This window comes from Anomalospiza imberbis, chromosome 26, assembly GCF_031753505.1.
Source record: "Anomalospiza imberbis isolate Cuckoo-Finch-1a 21T00152 chromosome 26, ASM3175350v1, whole genome shotgun sequence".
In the NCBI taxonomy this organism is placed as follows: Eukaryota; Metazoa; Chordata; class Aves; order Passeriformes; family Viduidae; genus Anomalospiza; species Anomalospiza imberbis.
The window spans coordinates 2,342,523-2,361,324 of NC_089706.1; the positions used below are offsets into that span (position 1 = coordinate 2,342,523).

At 58.6% G+C, this 18,802-nt stretch overlaps 1 protein-coding gene across 13 annotated transcripts in view; it reads left to right on the top strand.

The window, feature by feature from the left end:
* FOXP4 (forkhead box P4) overlaps positions 1-18,449 on the top strand; it is a 58,305-nt gene extending 39,856 nt beyond the window's left edge. For 5 of the 13 annotated variants that reach the window (XM_068173560.1, XM_068173571.1, XM_068173569.1 and 2 more), the window contains 12 exons: positions 1,989-2,140; positions 3,145-3,349; positions 3,615-3,719; positions 6,233-6,320; positions 8,038-8,127; positions 8,911-9,112; positions 9,205-9,281; positions 9,420-9,521; positions 15,304-15,425; positions 15,532-15,598; positions 15,967-16,133; positions 16,933-17,887. In XM_068173560.1, the coding sequence (XP_068029661.1) occupies positions 1,989-2,140; positions 3,145-3,349; positions 3,615-3,719; positions 6,233-6,320; positions 8,038-8,127; positions 8,911-9,112; positions 9,205-9,281; positions 9,420-9,521; positions 15,304-15,425; positions 15,532-15,598; positions 15,967-16,133; positions 16,933-17,077 (1,522 nt within the window). In that variant the 3' untranslated portion in view covers positions 17,078-17,887. Of the gene's footprint in view, positions 1-1,988; positions 2,141-3,144; positions 3,350-3,614; positions 3,720-6,232; positions 6,321-8,037; positions 8,128-8,910; positions 9,113-9,204; positions 9,282-9,419; positions 9,522-15,303; positions 15,426-15,531; positions 15,599-15,966; positions 16,134-16,932; positions 17,889-17,908 lie in introns of those variants that run through there. The other 8 variants (XM_068173566.1, XM_068173561.1, XM_068173562.1 and 5 more) reach the window with 5 other exon arrangements.
* Positions 18,450-18,802: the final 353 nt, after the last annotated feature.

Consider the following 18,802-nt stretch of genomic DNA (forward strand, 5'->3'; position numbering starts at 1 on the left):
GTTTGGCTTGAATTTGTGTTCCTGGGGCTGTTCCTCCTGTTCCTGGTCTGTGGAAGCTGGAGCGACATGGATTTGAGGCACATGAAAGTTCAACCTTCACATCACCAGGTTCAACAGCGTCCCTGCCAGAGCCACGAGTGGGTCAGGGCTGCCCGGGGGGCTCAGGGGGTCTGAATGCAGCCAGGCCAGGTCAGGAGAGCCTGGCTGGGCTGTGGGATGCAGGCAACGTGCCCAGGGATCCTCCTGACCTCATCCACTCCCAGCAGCTCAGCCTGGAAGTGACGTGGACGAGGCTGTGCTGGAGCAGAGCTCGGGCTTGCCCCGGGGCCCTCGGGGAGGGCGGTGGTGGAGCCGGGAAGAGGAGGAGAATCCCATCCTGTCCCATCCCATCCCTTCCCATCCCAGCTGCTGTTTCTAAGCAAGGCAGGGACAGTGTGTCCATCCCACACGGTGGCAGAGCTTCCCCTCGCCAGGAGGGGACACCCTGGGGGACAGAGAAGCTGCTGTTAAATCTCTCAGGCTGCAGTCTGGTCCTGCCCTTTTCCCTCCATCCTGCTGATCCCATGGCCTGGAGCCCTCATGGCTCAGGAGTCAGGGATTTCTCTTCTCTGAGCAGGAATTGCTTTGATTTGTGCCTTGATCTTTAAGCCTCGGAGGTGCAGGGCTGAGACAGAGCCAGGGAGGATCCAGGTCTGACTCTGTGGAGGCAATTCCACTGCGGCCAGGAGGTGGAGAGGACAGAGAGAGTCCACACATCTTTCTGAGGCTGAAAAGCTGGAATTAAACTCCATCTGTACCCTAGACAGGACTCGTGGTAGTGCCTGAGAGAGGGGTTTGGAGCTCATCCACACCCTCTGAGTCACAAAGCCAAGGCTGAGCATCAACAACATCCACAGGGATCACCAGCATCCAGTGAGAACCTGGGTGTGACACCAAACTCCGTCATGGACTGGGATTCTGTCTGCTGCTCCCTGTTGATGCAGCCTCAGGGATCACCAGTTCCCTGGAATTCCCAGTGCCTGGCGGGGCCTGAATCCCCACGACGCTCGCAAAACAAGGACATCCTGACTGCAGAGCTCTTGTGCTCCTCAGTCAGAACACGAACATGGAAATACTCCTCTGGGGGGGCTGCCGAGTGCAGTGATGGGGGGGATGTGCCCCAGCCCGGCTCCCCGCCAGCACCGTCTGCCCAAACAGGGGGGGTTTGGGGAGGTTCACGGGGTCATGGAGCCGCCTGCCCCACTAATGAGGCCGGGCAGCCCTGGGGCAGCTCCCCTCTCCCGGGCAGCTCGGATTAGCAGCTGCCTGTCCCCAGCCCTAATTGAATTCTCTCCCCTTCACTTAATTCTCATGGATTTCTCGGTGCCTCCCCAGGGACCCATCCTGCCTAACTAGTTTAGGGCCAGCGATGCTGGTCAGAGCCTGGCCAGCTCCAGGAGGTGAGGGAGAGTCACCTACTCGGGGGGGACACCAGTGGCCAGGGTGGGGACACCAGTACTGGCACTAGGCACCCCCCTCCCTGCGCCAGTTTCACCCCCTCACGAACATAACAGTCATTTTTGACAAACAGGGATAAATTCCTGCCTTACAGGAGGGTTCTGTGCCTGTTGCCTGCTGGGACCCCCCTTTTTTTACACCAGCCCCACAGCTGAGCCTCCCCCGTGGGACCCCCCAGCCGGGCTTTGCGGGTTCCTCCCTGCACTGCTCCGAGCAAGCCCCCAGCTCCTCTCTCTCCCTTTCTTTCCAGCGCTTTATTTTTCCCTTCCCCTTTTCCCTTTCCTTCCCCTCCTCTTCCGATAGATCAAAGCCTCCGTCCGGCTCAGCCGGGAGCTGAGCAGGCCCCGCAGCAGGATGGAGGCACCGCCGAGCGCGGTGTCCCCGCCGCCGCTGCCACCCCTCGCCGCCAGCGCCCCTCGCCGCGGCCTCCAACCCCCGCCTGCCCTGCCAGGCCGGGAATAAGGCTTGGATCTGTCCCTCCTTTTGTCTCGGCAGCCGTTGGGGAACAAGCAGCTGGCCTTCCAGCAGCAGCTCCTGCAGATGCAGCAGCTCCAGCAGCAGCACCTGTTAAACCTGCAGCGCCAGGGCCTGGTGAGCCTCCCGCCGGGGCAGGGCACGGTGCCCCTGCAGACCCTGCCCCAAGGTAAGGACCACGGCCTGGGGGGGCTCCTGGGCTGTAGCCTGCCCAGCTCTGGGTGAGGGGGGCTGGGGAGGGGCTGTGGTGTTGGGTTTTGTGATGCCCCCAAAGTTTGGGGGGTGATGGTGTCAGCAGTTGGAGCTGTGCAGGGTTGGGGTCCGGGTTCCAGAGGGGTGCAGGGTTGGAGCACCTCTTCCTCTGGCAGGGGAGTGTCAGGATTTGGGGCACCTCTTCCTCTGGCAGCGGAGTGTCAGGATTTGGGGCACCTCTTCCTCTGGCAGAGGAGTGTCAGGATTTGGGGCACCTCTTCCTCTGGCAGCGGAGTGTCAGGATTTGGGGCACCTCTTCCTCTGGCAGAGGAGTCTCAGGATTTGGGGCACCTCTTCCTCTGGCAGGGGAGTGTCAGGATTTGGGGCACCTCTTCCTCTGGCAGAGGAGTGTCAGGATTTGGGGCACCTCTTCCTCTGGCAGCGGAGTGTCAGGATTTGGGGCACCTCTTCCTCTGGCAGAGGAGTCTCAGGATTTGGGGCACCTCTTCCTCTGGCAGGGGAGTGTCAGGATTTGGGGCACCTCTTCCTCTGGCAGAGGAGTGTCAGGATTTGGGGCACCTCTTCCTCTGGCAGAGGAGTGTCAGGATTTGGGGCACCTCTTCCTGTGGCAGAGGAGTGTCAGGATTTGGGGCACCTCTTCCTCTGGCAGAGGAGTCTCAGGATTTGGGGCACCTCTTCCTCTGGCAGGGGAGTGTCAGGATTTGGGGCATCTCTTTCTCTGGCAGAAGGGTGCTAGGATTTGGGAAGCCAGGCTCTTCTCCCTTCTGGGAACAGCTTTCTGGCTGCTGCAGGTACCTTGGTCTGGGTTTCCCAACGGGGCTGTGCAGCCTTCCCTTGCTGTGCCCAGCTCCAGGTGATGCTCTCCCAGAGCTGGGTGAGATGTGGGGAGTGAGGGAGCAGGGAGGAAGCTCTGGGTGCTGCCTCGTGTCCCTGCTGACACTGGCCACTCCTGTGCCACAGCTGTTTGCCCCTCAGACCTCCAGCAGCTCTGGAAGGAGGTCACGGCCACCCAGCCCGTCGAGGACAGCATTAAGCAGGAAGGTCTTGACCTCACCACCAACACCTCCAACTCTACCTCGTTTTCGGCCGCCAAGGTCTCGCCTCCCATTTCCCACCACCCTCTGCCCAATGGACAGAGCACCATGCACACGCCGAGAAGGGACAGGTAGAGCCGGGTCGGGCCCTGGCACTTTGTGTTTTTATTCCTGGAGAGGCGGAAGGGGCTGGGATCCACCACCCACAGGGCTGGGAGGGGCAGGGGGTTTCTGCCCACCCCATAAAAGAGGCCTGGCACTGTTTTGCTGCACCCACAGAGGACAGGGAGCTGTCGCTGTGGGGTCTCCCATGGGTGCCCCAGGGCTGTCCCCATGCCTGGGAGTGCTGGAGCATCCCAACTGCCCCAGCTGAAGGCCCCGTTCCCTCCTGTGCAGCTCTTCCCACGAAGAGACCTCCGGTTCCCACCCGCTCTACGGCCACGGAGAGTGCAAGTGGCCTGGCTGCGAAACCCTCTGTGAGGACTTGGGGCAGTTTGTCAAGTAAGTGTCACCTTTTTGGGGGAGGTTTTTCTGTCTCAGGCTGGGACAGAGTGGAGCTGGTGGAGGGGAAGATCCTGGGCGTTGATTCAGACATCCCAAAGTGTGTACCCTGAGCTAGGTGACCACATGGAGAAGGAGAAAACACAGCAGGGGAGGTTCCTGGGCATTGATTCAGACATCCCAAAGTGTGTACCCTGAGCTAGGTGACCACATGGAGAAGGAGAAAACACAGCAGGGGAGGTTCCTGGGAGATGGTTCAGACATCCCAAAGTGTGTACCCTGAGCTAGGTGACCACATGGAGAAGGAGAAAACACAGCACGGGTTGCTGCTGGTGTTGTCCCATCCTTGGAAATGTCCAAGGCTGGGCTGGCTTGGAGTGGAAGGTGACCCTGCCCATGGCAAAGGTGGAATGGGATGAGCTTTATGAGCACTTCCAAGCCAAACTATGGGATGAGTGAATGATGTGGAGGAGGCCAGAGCCCGGGCAGGCGGCGGCAGCAGGCGAGGGGGGCTGGCAGCCCTGCTGGGGGCGCGGGGGGAGGCAGCAGATGGCAGATGGCACCGCTGACACCGCTTGTGGGCTCGGCGCTGACTGATTAACTCTGCTGTCGGAGAGCCCTCTGCTAGCGTCAGGGTCAAACAAATTGTTTTCACGCTTCGTCAGAGGTTTACTTAATTAGTTCATTTGCAATTAGATCTCTTTGTAGCCAGGATTTTTAGCAAAGACATCAGAAGGAGCTGACGGGCTGGTGGGCTCCTTCCCCCGCCTCCCGGGCTGTCTGCTCAGCGAGCACCGCGCTCCACAGCGGGCGGGTTTTGGGGTTTTCCAAACTCATCCTCTGTCCTCTGCCACCCTCTCAAGGGCTGGCACTGGTGGGAACACCCCATGGACTGTGCCAAGCCTTGGAGGCCTTGCCCGGGAGGATGAGGAGGTGTGAAGGCAGCCAGGGGATGAGTGAAGGATGATTCAGCCTCCTGTGTCTTCCTTCCTCTGCCTCTGAGTCATGGGGTGAACCAGATAAGGCATCTCCTCCTGCCTGGCAGGGCATGTTCGAGTGGCACAGGGCAGATGAGCAAGCTCCAGCTTGGGAACTGGATCTGGAGTTGGCAGGGAATGCTCAGAGCTGGGTCAGGGGGCTGGCAGAGCTGTGCTGTGCCAGCCGGGGTCCCTGTGTCCCACCTTCCTGCCCCCTGGGCACGAGGGCAGCCTCCCAGCAGCACTGGGGAAGGGTTTCTGTCCCCTCCTTGCCAACATGTGCACGTGTTGGCGTGCGGGACAGACAGACAGAAAACTTGCACCTCCCGAAGGCCAAGCCCAGCTGGAGCCTGGAACCTGCCTTGGGTGTGGGCAGCAGCTTGGAGCCTCCTCTGGGCATTCCCTCCGTGGGGCAGCTCGGGTGGGCTGGGCTGGGCAGGGGCAGCGTGGCCTTGGAGCCGTGGCTGCTAAGGGTGAGGGTCAGTGGGGAATGGCTCTGTTCCCACTTGGCTCCCATAGCTTTTTTCCCCTGGAGAAGCAGCCGTGCCCTGGCTGTGCCATGCAGGGAGAGGAGCAGGGCTGGGGCTCTGGGGGCTTTGCTCACGGATGGGTTTGGCAGCAGGGCCTGGCTCCCTGACTTGTCTGTGCACGCCGGGGCTGGAAGGTTCTCACAGGCAGCAGGGTGAGACTCCTGCCGTCCTCCAGAGCCAGCCTGGAGGCGCCTTCTCCTGGGGTGTCTCAGCCTTAGTCCTGGGGAACATCTGGCACACGGCCCCTGGGACCCCCCAGCATCACCTGTGGGGTGTTCCAAGGGTGGAGTTTGCCCAGAATCCCTCTCCAAACCATCCTGCTCCTCCAGTGAGGGCCCCCCAGGTTTGTGCCCACCCCAGCAAGGACATGGCCTGGTCTTGTGGCATCCTTGGGGCTGGCTGTGTCCCCAGGCTGGTGCTTTGCTAGGTTTGGGGGCGAGGTGATGCCAGGATGTCCCTGGCTCTGCAGCAAGTGACAACTCTGTCACCAGGAGCCCTTCCCCTCCCTGAGGAGGAGGGAGGGCAGCGAGAACCAAAGGTCCTGGTGCTTCCTAAAGAAAGCACCTCATAAACACGAGGCAGGATGGGGAACAGCCTGGAAATGCCACCCTCTGCCCTCAGGGCTTTCCTCAGAGCGTGGAAGGCAACCTCCCATGGCTTCCTTTGTCCTGGGAACCTGCTCCTCAGGTCCTCCTGGCACCTCCTGCCAGCAGCCCCTTCAGGAAGATCCATGGGCTTTCCCCTCTGCCAGAGGCTGCTCCTAAACACCCTGGGGCTGCCTCGGGTAGGGCTGAGTGTCCTCCAGCCTGGGTTTGGGGTGGTGCCACAGCCTGGTCAGCTCAGTCACCTCCGTGCCTCAGTTTCTCTCATGCTCACCCCGCTTTGGGCAGCGGTGCCGGAGCATCCCTGAGCAATTTGCAGGTCAGGGCCGATCCCAGGTGTGGCCCCAGATGCTGAGTTTTGGGCATGGTCATGCCTAACCGAACCTCCGTGTTCTCCTCCCCAGACACCTCAACACAGAACATGCACTTGATGACCGAAGCACGGCCCAGTGTCGAGTCCAGATGCAAGTGGTACAGCAGCTGGAGATACAGGTGGGTGTCCCACCCCAGCCCCCATGGACACAGGGACAAAAAGCCACCTCTTTGTCACCCTGTGCTTCGGCTGCTCCCCTCAGGAGAGGGTGACAGGGTTGGGAACTGTAACCACCCATGTGGGGACTCGTTTTAAACACCCTTCCCAAACAGGAATCCTGCATCCAGGTGGAAATCAAGCCCTCAGACCAGTTCCCCTCTCATCCCAAAGTGTCCCCGTGGGTAAAAGGAGATGCTACAGATGTGGAAAGAAGGAGGGTTTGTCCCTACATGGTCTGTGCCACCTCCCTGGGAGCCACGGGGCTGCTTGAAAAACCAGGCCACTTATTTTGGTGGCTGAGCGTGGTCTTTGGAGCCCAACTTTGGGGCTCTATTTTTGGCAAGGCAGTTCTTTAAATAGTGCTTTTCCCAGCCTCTCCGAGCCCCTAGCGCGCTCTGCATAATTCGGTTAATGGAGAAGGGAGGGGGGGAAAAGGGGGAGGAAATGTGGGGGCTGGAAAATGGGATGGGGCAGGGGGTGACCCCCATGGTGGGACAGTGCCTGGGGCTGGCAGGGGCTCAGCGTGGTGTGTGGCTGTGGCTGTGTGTCACACCACAGGGGACACTGGCCCAGCGGGACGAGATGTGCAGCACCCTTGGGACCACCCCCACCCAGAATTTGGGGCCTGACAGGGGCTGTGGGATGGGGGGGACACAGCCAAACCCGGGTGGCTGTGGAGGCTGCGTCCTCCTGGGCCATCCCTGCCATCCATCCCGCTCCCCACGCCTCGCCAGAGCCAGAGGTTGAAAGCAATTACTGGGGCTTAAAGAGGGGAGGGAAAGGAAAAGGGGAGGAGGGAAAAAATAATAATAATAAAAAAAAAAAAAGCTGAAGGGCGAGAGCAGAGCTGTGTGTGCAGAGAGGAACCTGCCACGGAGCCACCAATTAGAAAGTTTGGAGCGCGGAGCTCCCGCTGTGCCGGCTGCATCACGAGGGGAGAGCTGTCAGCTCTAATGAGCGCCTCGGCAGCAGAAAGCAGCCGAGCTGCTCCAAACTTGCTGCAAACTCCGCTCTGCCTCCCGCTTTTAACCCCTTCCTCACCTAGCTCCGCGAGGGGGCTTGGCTGGAGCGCGGGGGACTCCCCGAGCTTGAGGGGTCCCGGTGGAAAGGGAAGGTGACGGGAAGGGAGTGGGGTGTCAGATCCCATCGGCTCTGCCGGGCTCAAAATCTCTCCTGGTGCCACAGTGAATATTTCAGCCTTGTGCTCACTGCGGGGAGTAAACAGGCAGGGAGCAATTACAGCGGGGGGATGGATGGACCGATGGACAGGGAGCTGCTGGGGAGCAGCAGGAGGGCAAAGGGGACAGGACAGGGACAGCAGGCACTGGCCACCACGGGGATGAGAGCACCCAGGGCTGTTGTGGGTGGCCCTGCTGGTGGGTGGCAGCCTGGGGGTTCTGGGAATGGCTCTGTGGATCTTTCCCCCAGTGCACACACGGAGCTGGAGCGGCCCCTGTGCCCTCCATGGTGGGTGCAGCAGCCCCCACAGGCCACAGCCCCACTGGGGCTCTCAGGAGCCAGCATCGGGCAGGAGGTGGCACTTGGAGGGACACCCTGGGGGTTGCTGCCTGTCCAGACCAGGTCTGGGGGCTCGTGGAGCTCCTCCAAGCCGTGGGCACCTCCGTGGTGACTTTGGCACTGTGTGACCGTCCCTGTCCTGCTTCCTACCTCCCCCAGCTGGCCAAGGAGAGCGAGCGTCTCCAAGCAATGATGGCCCATCTTCACATGAGACCTTCAGAGCCAAAGCCTTTCAGCCAGCCTGTAAGCGTGAGTCCCTTCCTGCCCTCTACGTCCCCTCCCTGATGGCTGCTGTCCCCTCCCTGCCCTGTGCACGGCCACCTGGGTGGGCTCTGTGGGATGGATGTGCCCTGGCCACCCTCTGGCAAATGCAGCTGCTCCACCAGTTCTGACAGGGAGTGGGTTCATCCCCATCCCATGGGTTCATCCCCACCCCATGGGTTCATCCACACCCCATGGGTTCATCCCCATCCCATGGGTTAATTCCCATCCCATGGGTTCATCCCACAGATTCATCCCCATGCCATGGGTTCATGAGTGGGTGCATCCCCATCCCATGGGTTTATTCCCATCCCGTGAGTTAATTCCCATCCCATGAGTTAATTCCCATCCCATGAGTTAATTCCCATCCCATGGGTTAATTCCCATCCCAGGGAGTCATCCCCATTCCACAGGTTCATCTCATCCCACTCTTGCACCCCCATCACACAAATTCATCCCCATCCCACAGATTCACCCTCCTACCATGGGTCCATCCCCATCCCATGGGTCCATCCCCATCCCATGGGTCCATCCCCATCCCATGGATTCATCTCCATCCCACATATTCACCCCTGTCCCATGAGTTAATTCCCATCCCACAGATTCCTCCCCATCCTTTGGGTCCATCCCCACCCCCTGACTGCATCCCACCCTTTCCAAGCCCATCAAGTGCCCCCCTGCCATCCCCTCCCTGCCTCCCTTCGGAGCCGCCGGTGTTCCTGGGGCTCTCCCAGCCTTCCCAACCCCGTCCCTCCCTGCCTGTCCGTGCAGCTGAACCTGGTCTCCAGTGCCACCCTCTCCAAGAGCACTTCCGACACGTTTCCCGACGGTTTACCTCATCCCCCCACCTCGGCCACGGCGCCCATCACCCCCCTGCGGCAGGGCCCCTCCGTCATCAGCTCTTCCACTTTACACAACGTGGGGCCCATCCGCAGGAGGAACTCGGAGAAGTTCTGCACCCCAATCTCTTCAGGTGAGCTCCGGGCTGGGGCTCAGTGCCCTCGTGAGGGGCTCAGTGGGTCCTTTCACTCCAGCCCCCCCTCCCCGTTTGTTGTCCCCCTGCAGAGCTTGCACAGAACCACGAGTTTTACAAAAACGCCGACGTCCGGCCGCCCTTCACGTACGCCTCGCTCATCCGGCAGGTGAGAGCCGTGGGGTCCAGCTGTGCGCCCCAAAACCCTCCCTCATCCCCCCCTCCACCTGCTGAACCCCATCTCTGCCCCTTGGGATGGGTGTCAAGCCCCACGAGTGACAGCCTTGTCCCTTCTCTGGCTGCCCAGGCCATCCTGGAGACCCCCGACAGGCAGCTAACGTTGAATGAAATCTATAACTGGTTCACGCGGATGTTCGCCTACTTCCGGAGGAACACGGCCACCTGGAAGGTGAGAGCAGCCCTGTCTGGCACCCTGGGCTCTCCCCGACCCAGCCTGGGCTCACCCCATTTCCCCCAGGCTCACCCCATTTCCCCCAGGGTCATCCCATCCCAATCCAAGCTCACCCCAACCCACTCTGGGCTCAGCCCATCCCAGCTCAGGCTCACTCCATCCTATCCTGGCTCACCCCAGCCCAACCAGGCCTCACCTCATCCCACCTGGGCTCACCCCATTCCTCCCATGCCAATCTCCCCATGTCTCACCCCATTCCCCCCATGTCTCACCCCTATCTCCCCATGTCTCACCCCTATCTCCCCATGTCTCACCCCATTCCCCCTTGTCTCACCCCAATCTCCCCATGTCTCACCCCACTCTCCCCATGTCTCACCCCAATCACCCCATGTCTCACCCCATTCCCCCCATGTCTCACCCCAGTCCCCCCTTGTCTCACCCCAATCTCCCCATGTCTCACCCCAATCCCCCCTTGTCTCACCCCAATCTCCCCATGTCTCACCCCATTCCCCCCATGTCTCACCCCATTCCCCCCATGTCTCACCCCATTCCCCCCATGTCTCACCCCTATCTCCCCATGTCTCACCCCTATCTCCCCATGTCTCACCCCATTCCCCCTTGTCTCACCCCAATCTCCCCATGTCTCACCCCACTCTCCCCATGTCTCACCCCATTCCCCCCTTGTCTCACCCCATTCCCCCCATGTCTCACCCCATTCCCCCTTGTCTCACCCCAATCTCCCCATGTCTCACCCCAATCTCCCCATGTCTCACCCCAATCACCCCATGTCTCACCCCATTCCCCCCATGTCTCACCCCAGTCCCCCCTTGTCTCACCCCAATCTCCCCATGTCTCACCCCAATCCCCCCTTGTCTCACCCCAATCTCCCCATGTCTCACCCCAATCCCCCCTTGTCTCACCCCAATCTCCCCATGTCTCACCCCATTCCCCCTTGTCTCACCCCAATCTCCCCATGTCTCACCCCATTCCCCCCATGTCTCACCCCAGTCCCCCCTTGTCTCACCCCATTCCCCCCATGTCTCACCCCAATCTCCCCAGGTCTCACCCCAATCTCCCCATGTCTCACCCCATTCCCCCCTTGTCTCACCCCATTCCCCCCATGTCTCACCCCAATCTCCCCATGTCTCACCCCATTCCCCCCATGCCTCACCCCAATCCCCCCAGGTCTCACCCCAATCTCCCCATGTCTCACCCCATTCCCCCCAGGTCTCACCCCAATCCCCCCAGGTCTCACCCCAATCCCCCCAGGTCTCACCCCTATCTCCCCATGTCTCACCCCAATCTCCCCATGTCTCACCCCAATCTCCCCATGTCTCACCCCAATCACCCCATGTCTCACCCCATTCCCCCCATGTCTCACCCCAGTCCCCCCTTGTCTCACCCCAATCTCCCCATGTCTCACCCCATTCCCCCCAGGTCTCACCCCATTCCCCCCATGTCTCACCCCAATCCCCCCAGGTCTCACCCCAATCCCCCCTTGTCTCACCCCAATCTCCCCATGTCTCACCCCAGTCCTCCCTTGTCTCACCCCATTCCCCCCATGTCTCACCCCAATCTCCCCATGTCTCACCCCAATCTCCCCATGTCTCACCCCAATCTCCCCATGTCTCACCCCAGTCCCCCCATGTCTCACCCATCCCACCCAGGCCTGGCTGCTGCAGGAGATGCTCCTGTGCTGTAGCACCAGTTCATTGCCCAGCTCTAAAATGGTGCAGGAAGTGATTTTAGGACCAAACCCCACTTTTCTGCCCCCCAGAACGCCTCACTGGCCTGTAGGGATGCATCATCCCCTGCAGTGGGATACAGCAAAGGGCTGTGGGGTAAAATCCAGGGATTTTCTGTGGAGAGCAAGGGCAGAGGCAGGAGTGAGAGCCTGGAAATAGCAAATAAGGTTAATGATAACCTGGGGGCAGGTGACAGGGCTGGTGGCTGGGAATGCAGGGAGGGATGAGAGGGGGTGGCAGGGGGACCATCAGCAGGGAAACCCCTCTGCCACCCCCCAAGCAGCCCATCAGGTGCCCCCCACCCCTCTCACAGGCAAAAGGTTTTGTCACTGAGGAGGTTTTTTCACCAGCCTGGGCTGCTGGAGTGAATTTTGGGGCAGCACATGAGTGCTGGGGCTGCTCCCCCTTTGCTTTTTTTAGAAATCAGAGCTGAGAAAAGCCATCTCAGAGGAGCAGGGGGGTGTGGAAGGAGCAGTTCTGTGATTCTGTGATTCACTTCTTGCCTCAACCAGGGAAGATTTATTTATTTGTTGTTTCCTGCTGCACATATTTACTGAGAGGCAGCTCAGCTCCCTCCTGCTCAGGGCAGCAAGGAGTGAAGTGGCAGAGGGAAACCTGCTAGTTTAAATAAAAATAATTAAAATCAGCAAGGTGCAAGTGAGATGGAGCTTTTGGAGAGGCTTGAGGAGGAGGAATCCATTCTCCAGGAGCTCAGGGCCCCCCAGTGTCGCTGCTGCAGATCCAGGCTTTGCTTCCATGGGAAACTTTTGGGTGGATATCAGGCATTTTCGCAAACCCCTGGAATGGGGACAGGGTGGCAGCAATGGGGCAGAGCCCTCTGTGGCCATCATTGCTCCTGAGGCCTCAGTTTCCCCCTCTGCAATGAGATAATGGCAGGTGAAAATGCCTTTTTCCTGCCATTTTACTGCTGAAATAAAAAAATATTTTGGGGTTTTTTTTGCAGTTTCCACATACCTCGTGTTAGCAGGGGCATCCCTCAATTTTCTGCCTCCCTTTTTTTATTCTTTATTTTTTCCTGTTCTACCACCAAAAAGGGATGGCAGGGGATTAAAAAGAGCTGGTAGGGGGAGGCTAATTCCCTTCACAACTTGCAGTGCCCAAGGCCTGGCTTCTTTCCTCTCCTTCAAAACCACTTTTCTGGGGTTTTTCCCTCATTTCCTGTAGCTTCCCCCTGGGATGGGACAGGAGTGCTAGGGACTGAGGTGGGGAAGCCACGGGGAGACCCCAGCAGGGCCCAGGGAGTGGGTGGAGGGTGCAGAGCAAACATCATTAGAGGAGAGAGATGAGAAGCAAACAGAGCAGCTGGGCCTGGCTCTGAGCAAACACTGCCTGGAAACACAAAAGCCACCTCAGGCTGAGGCAGGGGACACATCCCCTCTGCCCCCAAATCAGAGGCTGGCCTGGGACCTCCTCTGTGACCTGGGAGCAGCACAGGGATGGGGCATGCCAGGCTCCAGGGATGCAGGATCACATCCTGCCCGCTGCCAGGGTTTGGTTTATTTTATTTTATTTTATTTTATTTTATTTTATTTTATTTTATTTTATTTTATTTTATTTTATTTTAAAATATTTTATTATTTTATTTTATTTTATTTTATTTTATTTTATTATTATTTTATTTTATTCTATTCTATTTTATTTTATTTTATTTTATTCTATTCTATTCTATTCTATTCTATTCTATTCTATTCTATTCTATTCTATTTTATCCCCACCTGGGCCTTTCCAGGCCCATCCCCGCCAGTGACTCAGAGCAGGGAATGTCACCAGGGCGAAAAGGGGACACTGTGGGCAGGGCAGGTTGTGGCTTTGCCACGCTCCTGGCTGCAGCCAGGGCTTTGTTTGGACAAAAGGAAGGAGGGAGTGGGGGCAGGACCTGGCCTGGCAGGGAGGGACATCCTGTGTGTGCTCACAGGGGACAGGGGCTCAGGGACAGTGACAGGACCTGCCCTGGGGTGAGGACAGAGTGGGGGACGAGGGCTTGTCCTGCTCCCGGGGGGTCCCTTGTGGAATTCCAGGTCCCTGGGATGTCTCTCTGCATCCCGACCCCCCTGTCTGGGTGATGCCACTGCAGAGTTTGGGGGCAAGCGGTGCCACAGGGCCTGTGCCAGGGCGTGGCCCAAATGGAGCGTGTCCCTCTGGGTGACAGTGGCACAAGGATGGGACACAGGGCCCGGCTTCAACCACACCAAGTGTCCCCCGAGGAGCTGGGTCAGCTGAATCAGGGTCCTGCTGTGGCCCAGGGGTTCCCCCCAGAATCCCATCAAGCAGCACTGGCTGGGCCTGGATCTCCCTCCCCAGGGACACCGAGAGATGCTTACAAAGTGTCCCCAAAGGGTGAGAGGAGCCTGTCCCTGCTGCTTGACACCCTGGCACCATGACATGGCTGGATGGAGGGATGGATGATGGATGATGGATGGATGGATGGATGGATGGATGGATGGATGGATGGATGGATGGATGGATGATGGATGGATGATGGATGGATGGATGATGGATGGATGATGGATGGATGATGGATGGATGATGGATGGATAGATGATGGATGGACGGACGGACGGACGGACGGATGATGGACGGACGGATGGATGGACGGATGATGGATGGACGGATGGTGGATGGATGGAGGGATGGATGGATGATGGAGGATGGATGGATGATGCATGGATGATGGATAGATGATGGATGGAGGGTGGAGGGATGGATGATGGATGGATGATGGATGGATGATGGATGGATGATGGATGATGGATGGATGATAGATGATGGATGGATGATAGATGATGGATGGATGATGGATGGATGGATGCAGGGATGGATGGATGAATGGAACCATGGAGGGATGGCTGGAGGGATAGATGGAGGGATGGATTCATGGAGGGATGGATGGATGGATGGATGGATGGATGGATGGATGGATGATGGATGGATGGATGATGGATGGATGATGGATGGACGGATGGATGGATGATGGATGATGGATTCATGAATGGATGGAGGAGTGGGTGGATGAACGAATGGATGACAAGGGAAGAGCCCAGCTTTGTTTTTCTCCCCAAATTCCAAGCCAAAGGGCCGATGCTGGTGCCATTTGCTGAGCTCTGGGCACTCTGGCACTCGAAGGTGGGGGGGGGGCTCAGTCCTTGTGTCTCCTTTTGCCTTGTTGTGCTGGCCAGGCTCCTTTGTTTATACAGCCCCCGTTCGACCTTTTAAATTGCTGTTAATGTTTTAGCGTAACGAATTAGTCTCTCATCACGAATCAGGACTCGAAATAAAAAAAAAAAGGAGAGAAAAAAAAACCCTCCGAGGCCAACTTCCTGAAATTGGGGTCATTCTCATTTGCAAGGCAGAGAATCTGAGAACCTTAATGCAAGGAAATTTATTCAAAGGCAGAGCCCCGGCGTGATTAGGCCCTTTGTAATTATAGCTCGGAGAGATTCCACTCCAGCCTCCTGCCTCCCTCATGGATTAGCAAGTGAGTCGGAAAAATACACAGGATTTAATTAGAGGCAAATTAAAATTGGTAATGAAATAGGGGCAGTAGCAAATGGCAGGGAGTTGGAAGGGGAAAAGGGAGCTGGTATCTCTCGGGGCTGCGCTGTCTGCCTACGTGTGTGTCTCTTTATTTTACATTTAGAAATGTAAAGATGGTCGATGTAAAGAAGAAAGGGAGGGAAAGGACCAAAACGGGAGGGGAGGGGTGGGGGGAGAGAGAAAGGAAGGGGAAAAGGAGCTGGCTCTGCTGAGCATCACCAGAGCTGCAGTGGAGCTGGTGTCCCTTGTCCCACCCCATCCCCACCTTCCTCAGCATCAGGCCGGGGTCCTCCAAGTGGGGCCGTGCCCCATGTGCACTTTGGGGTCGTGACCACGCAGTGCCAGTGGGGTGAGGGAGCACCCAGGGGGGCTGTGGGGAGCGTTTGGGTGGCAGGACACCCCCAGGAGCTGTGGGGCCGGGCAGGGAGGAGGATGGTGAGGAAGAGGAGGGTCTGGCACTGAGAGCCGTGTGCCCGCAGAACGCCGTCCGCCACAACCTGAGCCTGCACAAGTGCTTCGTGCGCGTGGAGAACGTCAAGGGCGCCGTGTGGACCGTGGACGAGCATGAGTACCAAAAGCGAAGGCCACCAAAGATGACAGGGTGGGTGCTCCTTCCCCGCGGGACACAGCCCCAGAGCTGCCACCACCCCGGTCCCCAGGCCGGGAATGCTCAGCCCTGCATCCCTCTGCTTTCTCTCTTCCTGCAGGAGTCCCACCTTAGTCAAAAATATGATTTCAGGACTCGGTTATGGAGCACTTAATGCAAGTTACCAGGTAGGGACCCAGCCCTGGCCCTGACAGGGACATGGGGACACTCAACCCTCCACAGTCCTGTTCTCCACTGGGGTCTTGCTTCTCATCATGAAATGAGGGACAAGGAGGATGGTTTCAAGTCGAAAGAGGGGAAATTCAGGTTTGATATATGAAGATCATTCCCTGTGAGGGTGGGGAGGCGCTGGCACAGACTCCCAGAGCAGCTGTGGCTGCTCTGTCCCTGGGAGTGTCCAAGGCCAGGCTGGACAGGGCTTGGAACAACCTGGGATAGTGGAAGGTGTCCCTGCCCACGACAGGGGGGTGGGATGAGATGGGATTTAAGGACCTTCCAACCCCAATTCCATACCAATCCGTGCTCCCTGTCGCAGGCTGCGCTGGCAGAGAGCAGCTTCCCCCTGCTCAACAGCCCCACCATGATCAACACCAGCTCGGCCAGTGCCATGCTGCACGTGGGCCACGACGACGTCAGCAGCACCGTGGAGCAGGTCAACAGCAATGGCAGCAACAGCCCCCGGCTGTCCCCACAGCAGTACAGGTCAGCCTGGCCCTGGCAGGGGCACAGGGGTGCTCAGGGAGGCTGCCACATCGGGCACCGGCAGCTGTGTGGGTTCCTGTCACCACGGTGAGGGGGTTTGGGCTCCCGTCCCCAGGGTGATGGGGGTTCTGGACCAAGAATTTCAGGGAGTTTTGGGTGGTGGCACGCACTCCCCGAGGCTGAAAGCCTCTCCCTCCCCACATCCACCAGGAGCTGCTTGTGGGCTCTCATCCTCAGGTTAGGGGGTTCTGGACCAAAAAATTTGGGGAGTTTTGGGTTATGAGATCAGCTCCCCGAGGCTGAAGGCTCCCTCTCCCCACAGCCACCAGGAGCTGCTTGTTTTCTCAGAGCAAAGGTGGTTTTGGCTCCTGTTCCCAGGGTGAGGGGGGCTCTGGACCAAAAAACTCGGGGAGTTTTGAGTGGTGGCACCCACTCCCCAAGACTGAAGGCTCCCCCTCCCCACAGCCACAGTCACCCAGAGCTGCTTGTGGGCTCCCACTCTCAGGGCAAAGGGGGTTTTGGCTCCTGTCCCCACGCAAGGGGGCTCTGGACCAAAAAATTCAGGGAGTTTGGGTGATGGGATCAGCTCCCCGAGGCTGGAGGCTCCCTCTTCCCACAGCCACTGGGAGCTGCTTGTGGGCTCCTGTTCTGGGGTGAGGGGGGTTTTGGCTCCCGTTCTCAGAGCTAGGAGAGTTTTGGCTCCCATCCCCAGGGTGAGTGGGCTTCTGGACCAGAAACTTGGAGGGGTTTTGGGTGGTGGGACCCACTCCCCGAGGCTGAAGGCTCCCCTTCCCCACAGCCACCCCGTGCACGTGAAGGAGGAGCCAGCCGAGGCGGAGGATGACAGCAGACCCGTGTCGCTGATGGCCACCACCAACCAGAATGTGACGATCCCCGACGACAGGGATCTGGAGGAGGAGCTGCCGGTGGAAGACTTGTCCTAAGGACTCCTTCCTCCTCCCCCACCGAGGGGCAAACCCTTCCCACCCTCCTGGATGGAGACCAAGCGACGCTCCCACCTCCCCAAGGTGACCTTGGCGTTATCCTGGTTCTTTCAAGGCACTTCCACAAAGCAAAAGGTTTTCCTTGGGACAACGACAATGACAATGACAACGACACCAACCTGTTGCTGCTGGCGTGTCCCTCATGCTGCCACTGCCCGGGGACGGACTGGCCCCGCCACGACACGAGAAGCAAAACCCCAAGAGCTGGACTTTTCCTGCCCTCCTCCCTCGGTTAGTGACTGGTGGACGAGGATGGTAGGTTGGTTGTTCCTGTCTGAAATGGTCCCTCCTTCCTTCCTGCAGGGAAGGCACCTCCGTCCCCTCTTCCCCCGCGGTGCCCGAGCCCTGGGGAGCGATGGCGGGAATCCGCTGTCACCTCTGCGTCCCCCGGTGGGTTTTGCACTACGGAGGGATCGTGGACCCTGCCCACGTGCTGCCTCCACCCAGCTTTGGGGGAAGAAACAGCAGAAATGGGGCTGAATCCTCTGCCAGATGTGGGGTTTGTCACGGAGCTGGGATGGACGCAAACCAGCGCGGTGGTGGGACAGTGTCCTCTTGTCACCTCTGCCTGCAAGCAGAGTGGCCTCCCAGCTTGCCCACCTTCCCTGAGCCCCAGCTGGTGGGGGGCTGCTGGCCCCAGCAGTGCTGACCATTAATGCTGACCATCCCCAGCAGTTCTGACCATTAGTGCTGACCATCCCCAGCAGTGCTGACCATTAATGCTGACCATCCCCAGCAGTTCTGACCATTAATGCTGACCATCCCCAGCAGTTCTGACCACCCCAGCAGTGCTGACCATCCGTGCTGACCACCCCCAGCAGTGCTGGCAGCCAGGACACAGCTCCCTCCTTCCTGCTGGACATTGGCCACAGCGGTGCCGCCTCCCAGCCAGCAGGGATGGCCGCTGCTCCCATTTCACTTCAGGGAAAAGCTCCCTGTGCCTCCCATTCCACCCCCAAAGCTGGGCCAGGGGCTTGGTGGAGCAGAGGGGCAAGATCCCCATGGCTGAGCACCTGCAGGGGACCTGGGTGTCAAAGCTGGCCCTGGAGGATCCCTGTGGTGGCCAAATCTGGCTGTGGCCCCCAAGCCGAGCCTGCTGCTGGTGCGGGGGGAGGAAATTCTGCTTTTCATCTTTTCTTTTCCTCATCCTTTTGTTTGCGTCCAGATGGGAAGATACCAAAAGATTTCTAGAGACAGAAGGTCCGTAGTTCAGGTGAACAGATGGTATTCATGCCAAAAAAAAAAAAAAAAACCCACAAAAAAATTAATAATAATGAGAACAACACAACCAAACACCCCTCTTCTCCCTGCTCTTTCTTTCTGGGGTGGTGATGTGGGTACCCAGTGCCAGGCTCCTCCTGGGAAGCAGCGTGGCATTCCTAGTGTCCCATGGTGGCTTTGAGGGGCATCACCTTTCCTCAGGAGCATCCCCTTCCCTGGAATCATCCCCTTCCCTGGAATCATCCCCTTCCTGGGAATCATCCCCTTCCCTGGCACAGCCAGGCTGGCTCTGGCTGTCCTGGCACCCACTGGGTCGTGGGGGATTTGCTGTGATGGACCTGGAGCTGCTCTGGTGTTTAAGGCCAGCTCTGGGCTCTCCAAAGTGACCCCGAGGTCTCCTCTGTCCCTCTCTGTCCCCGTTATCCTGGAATGTGACATTCCCGG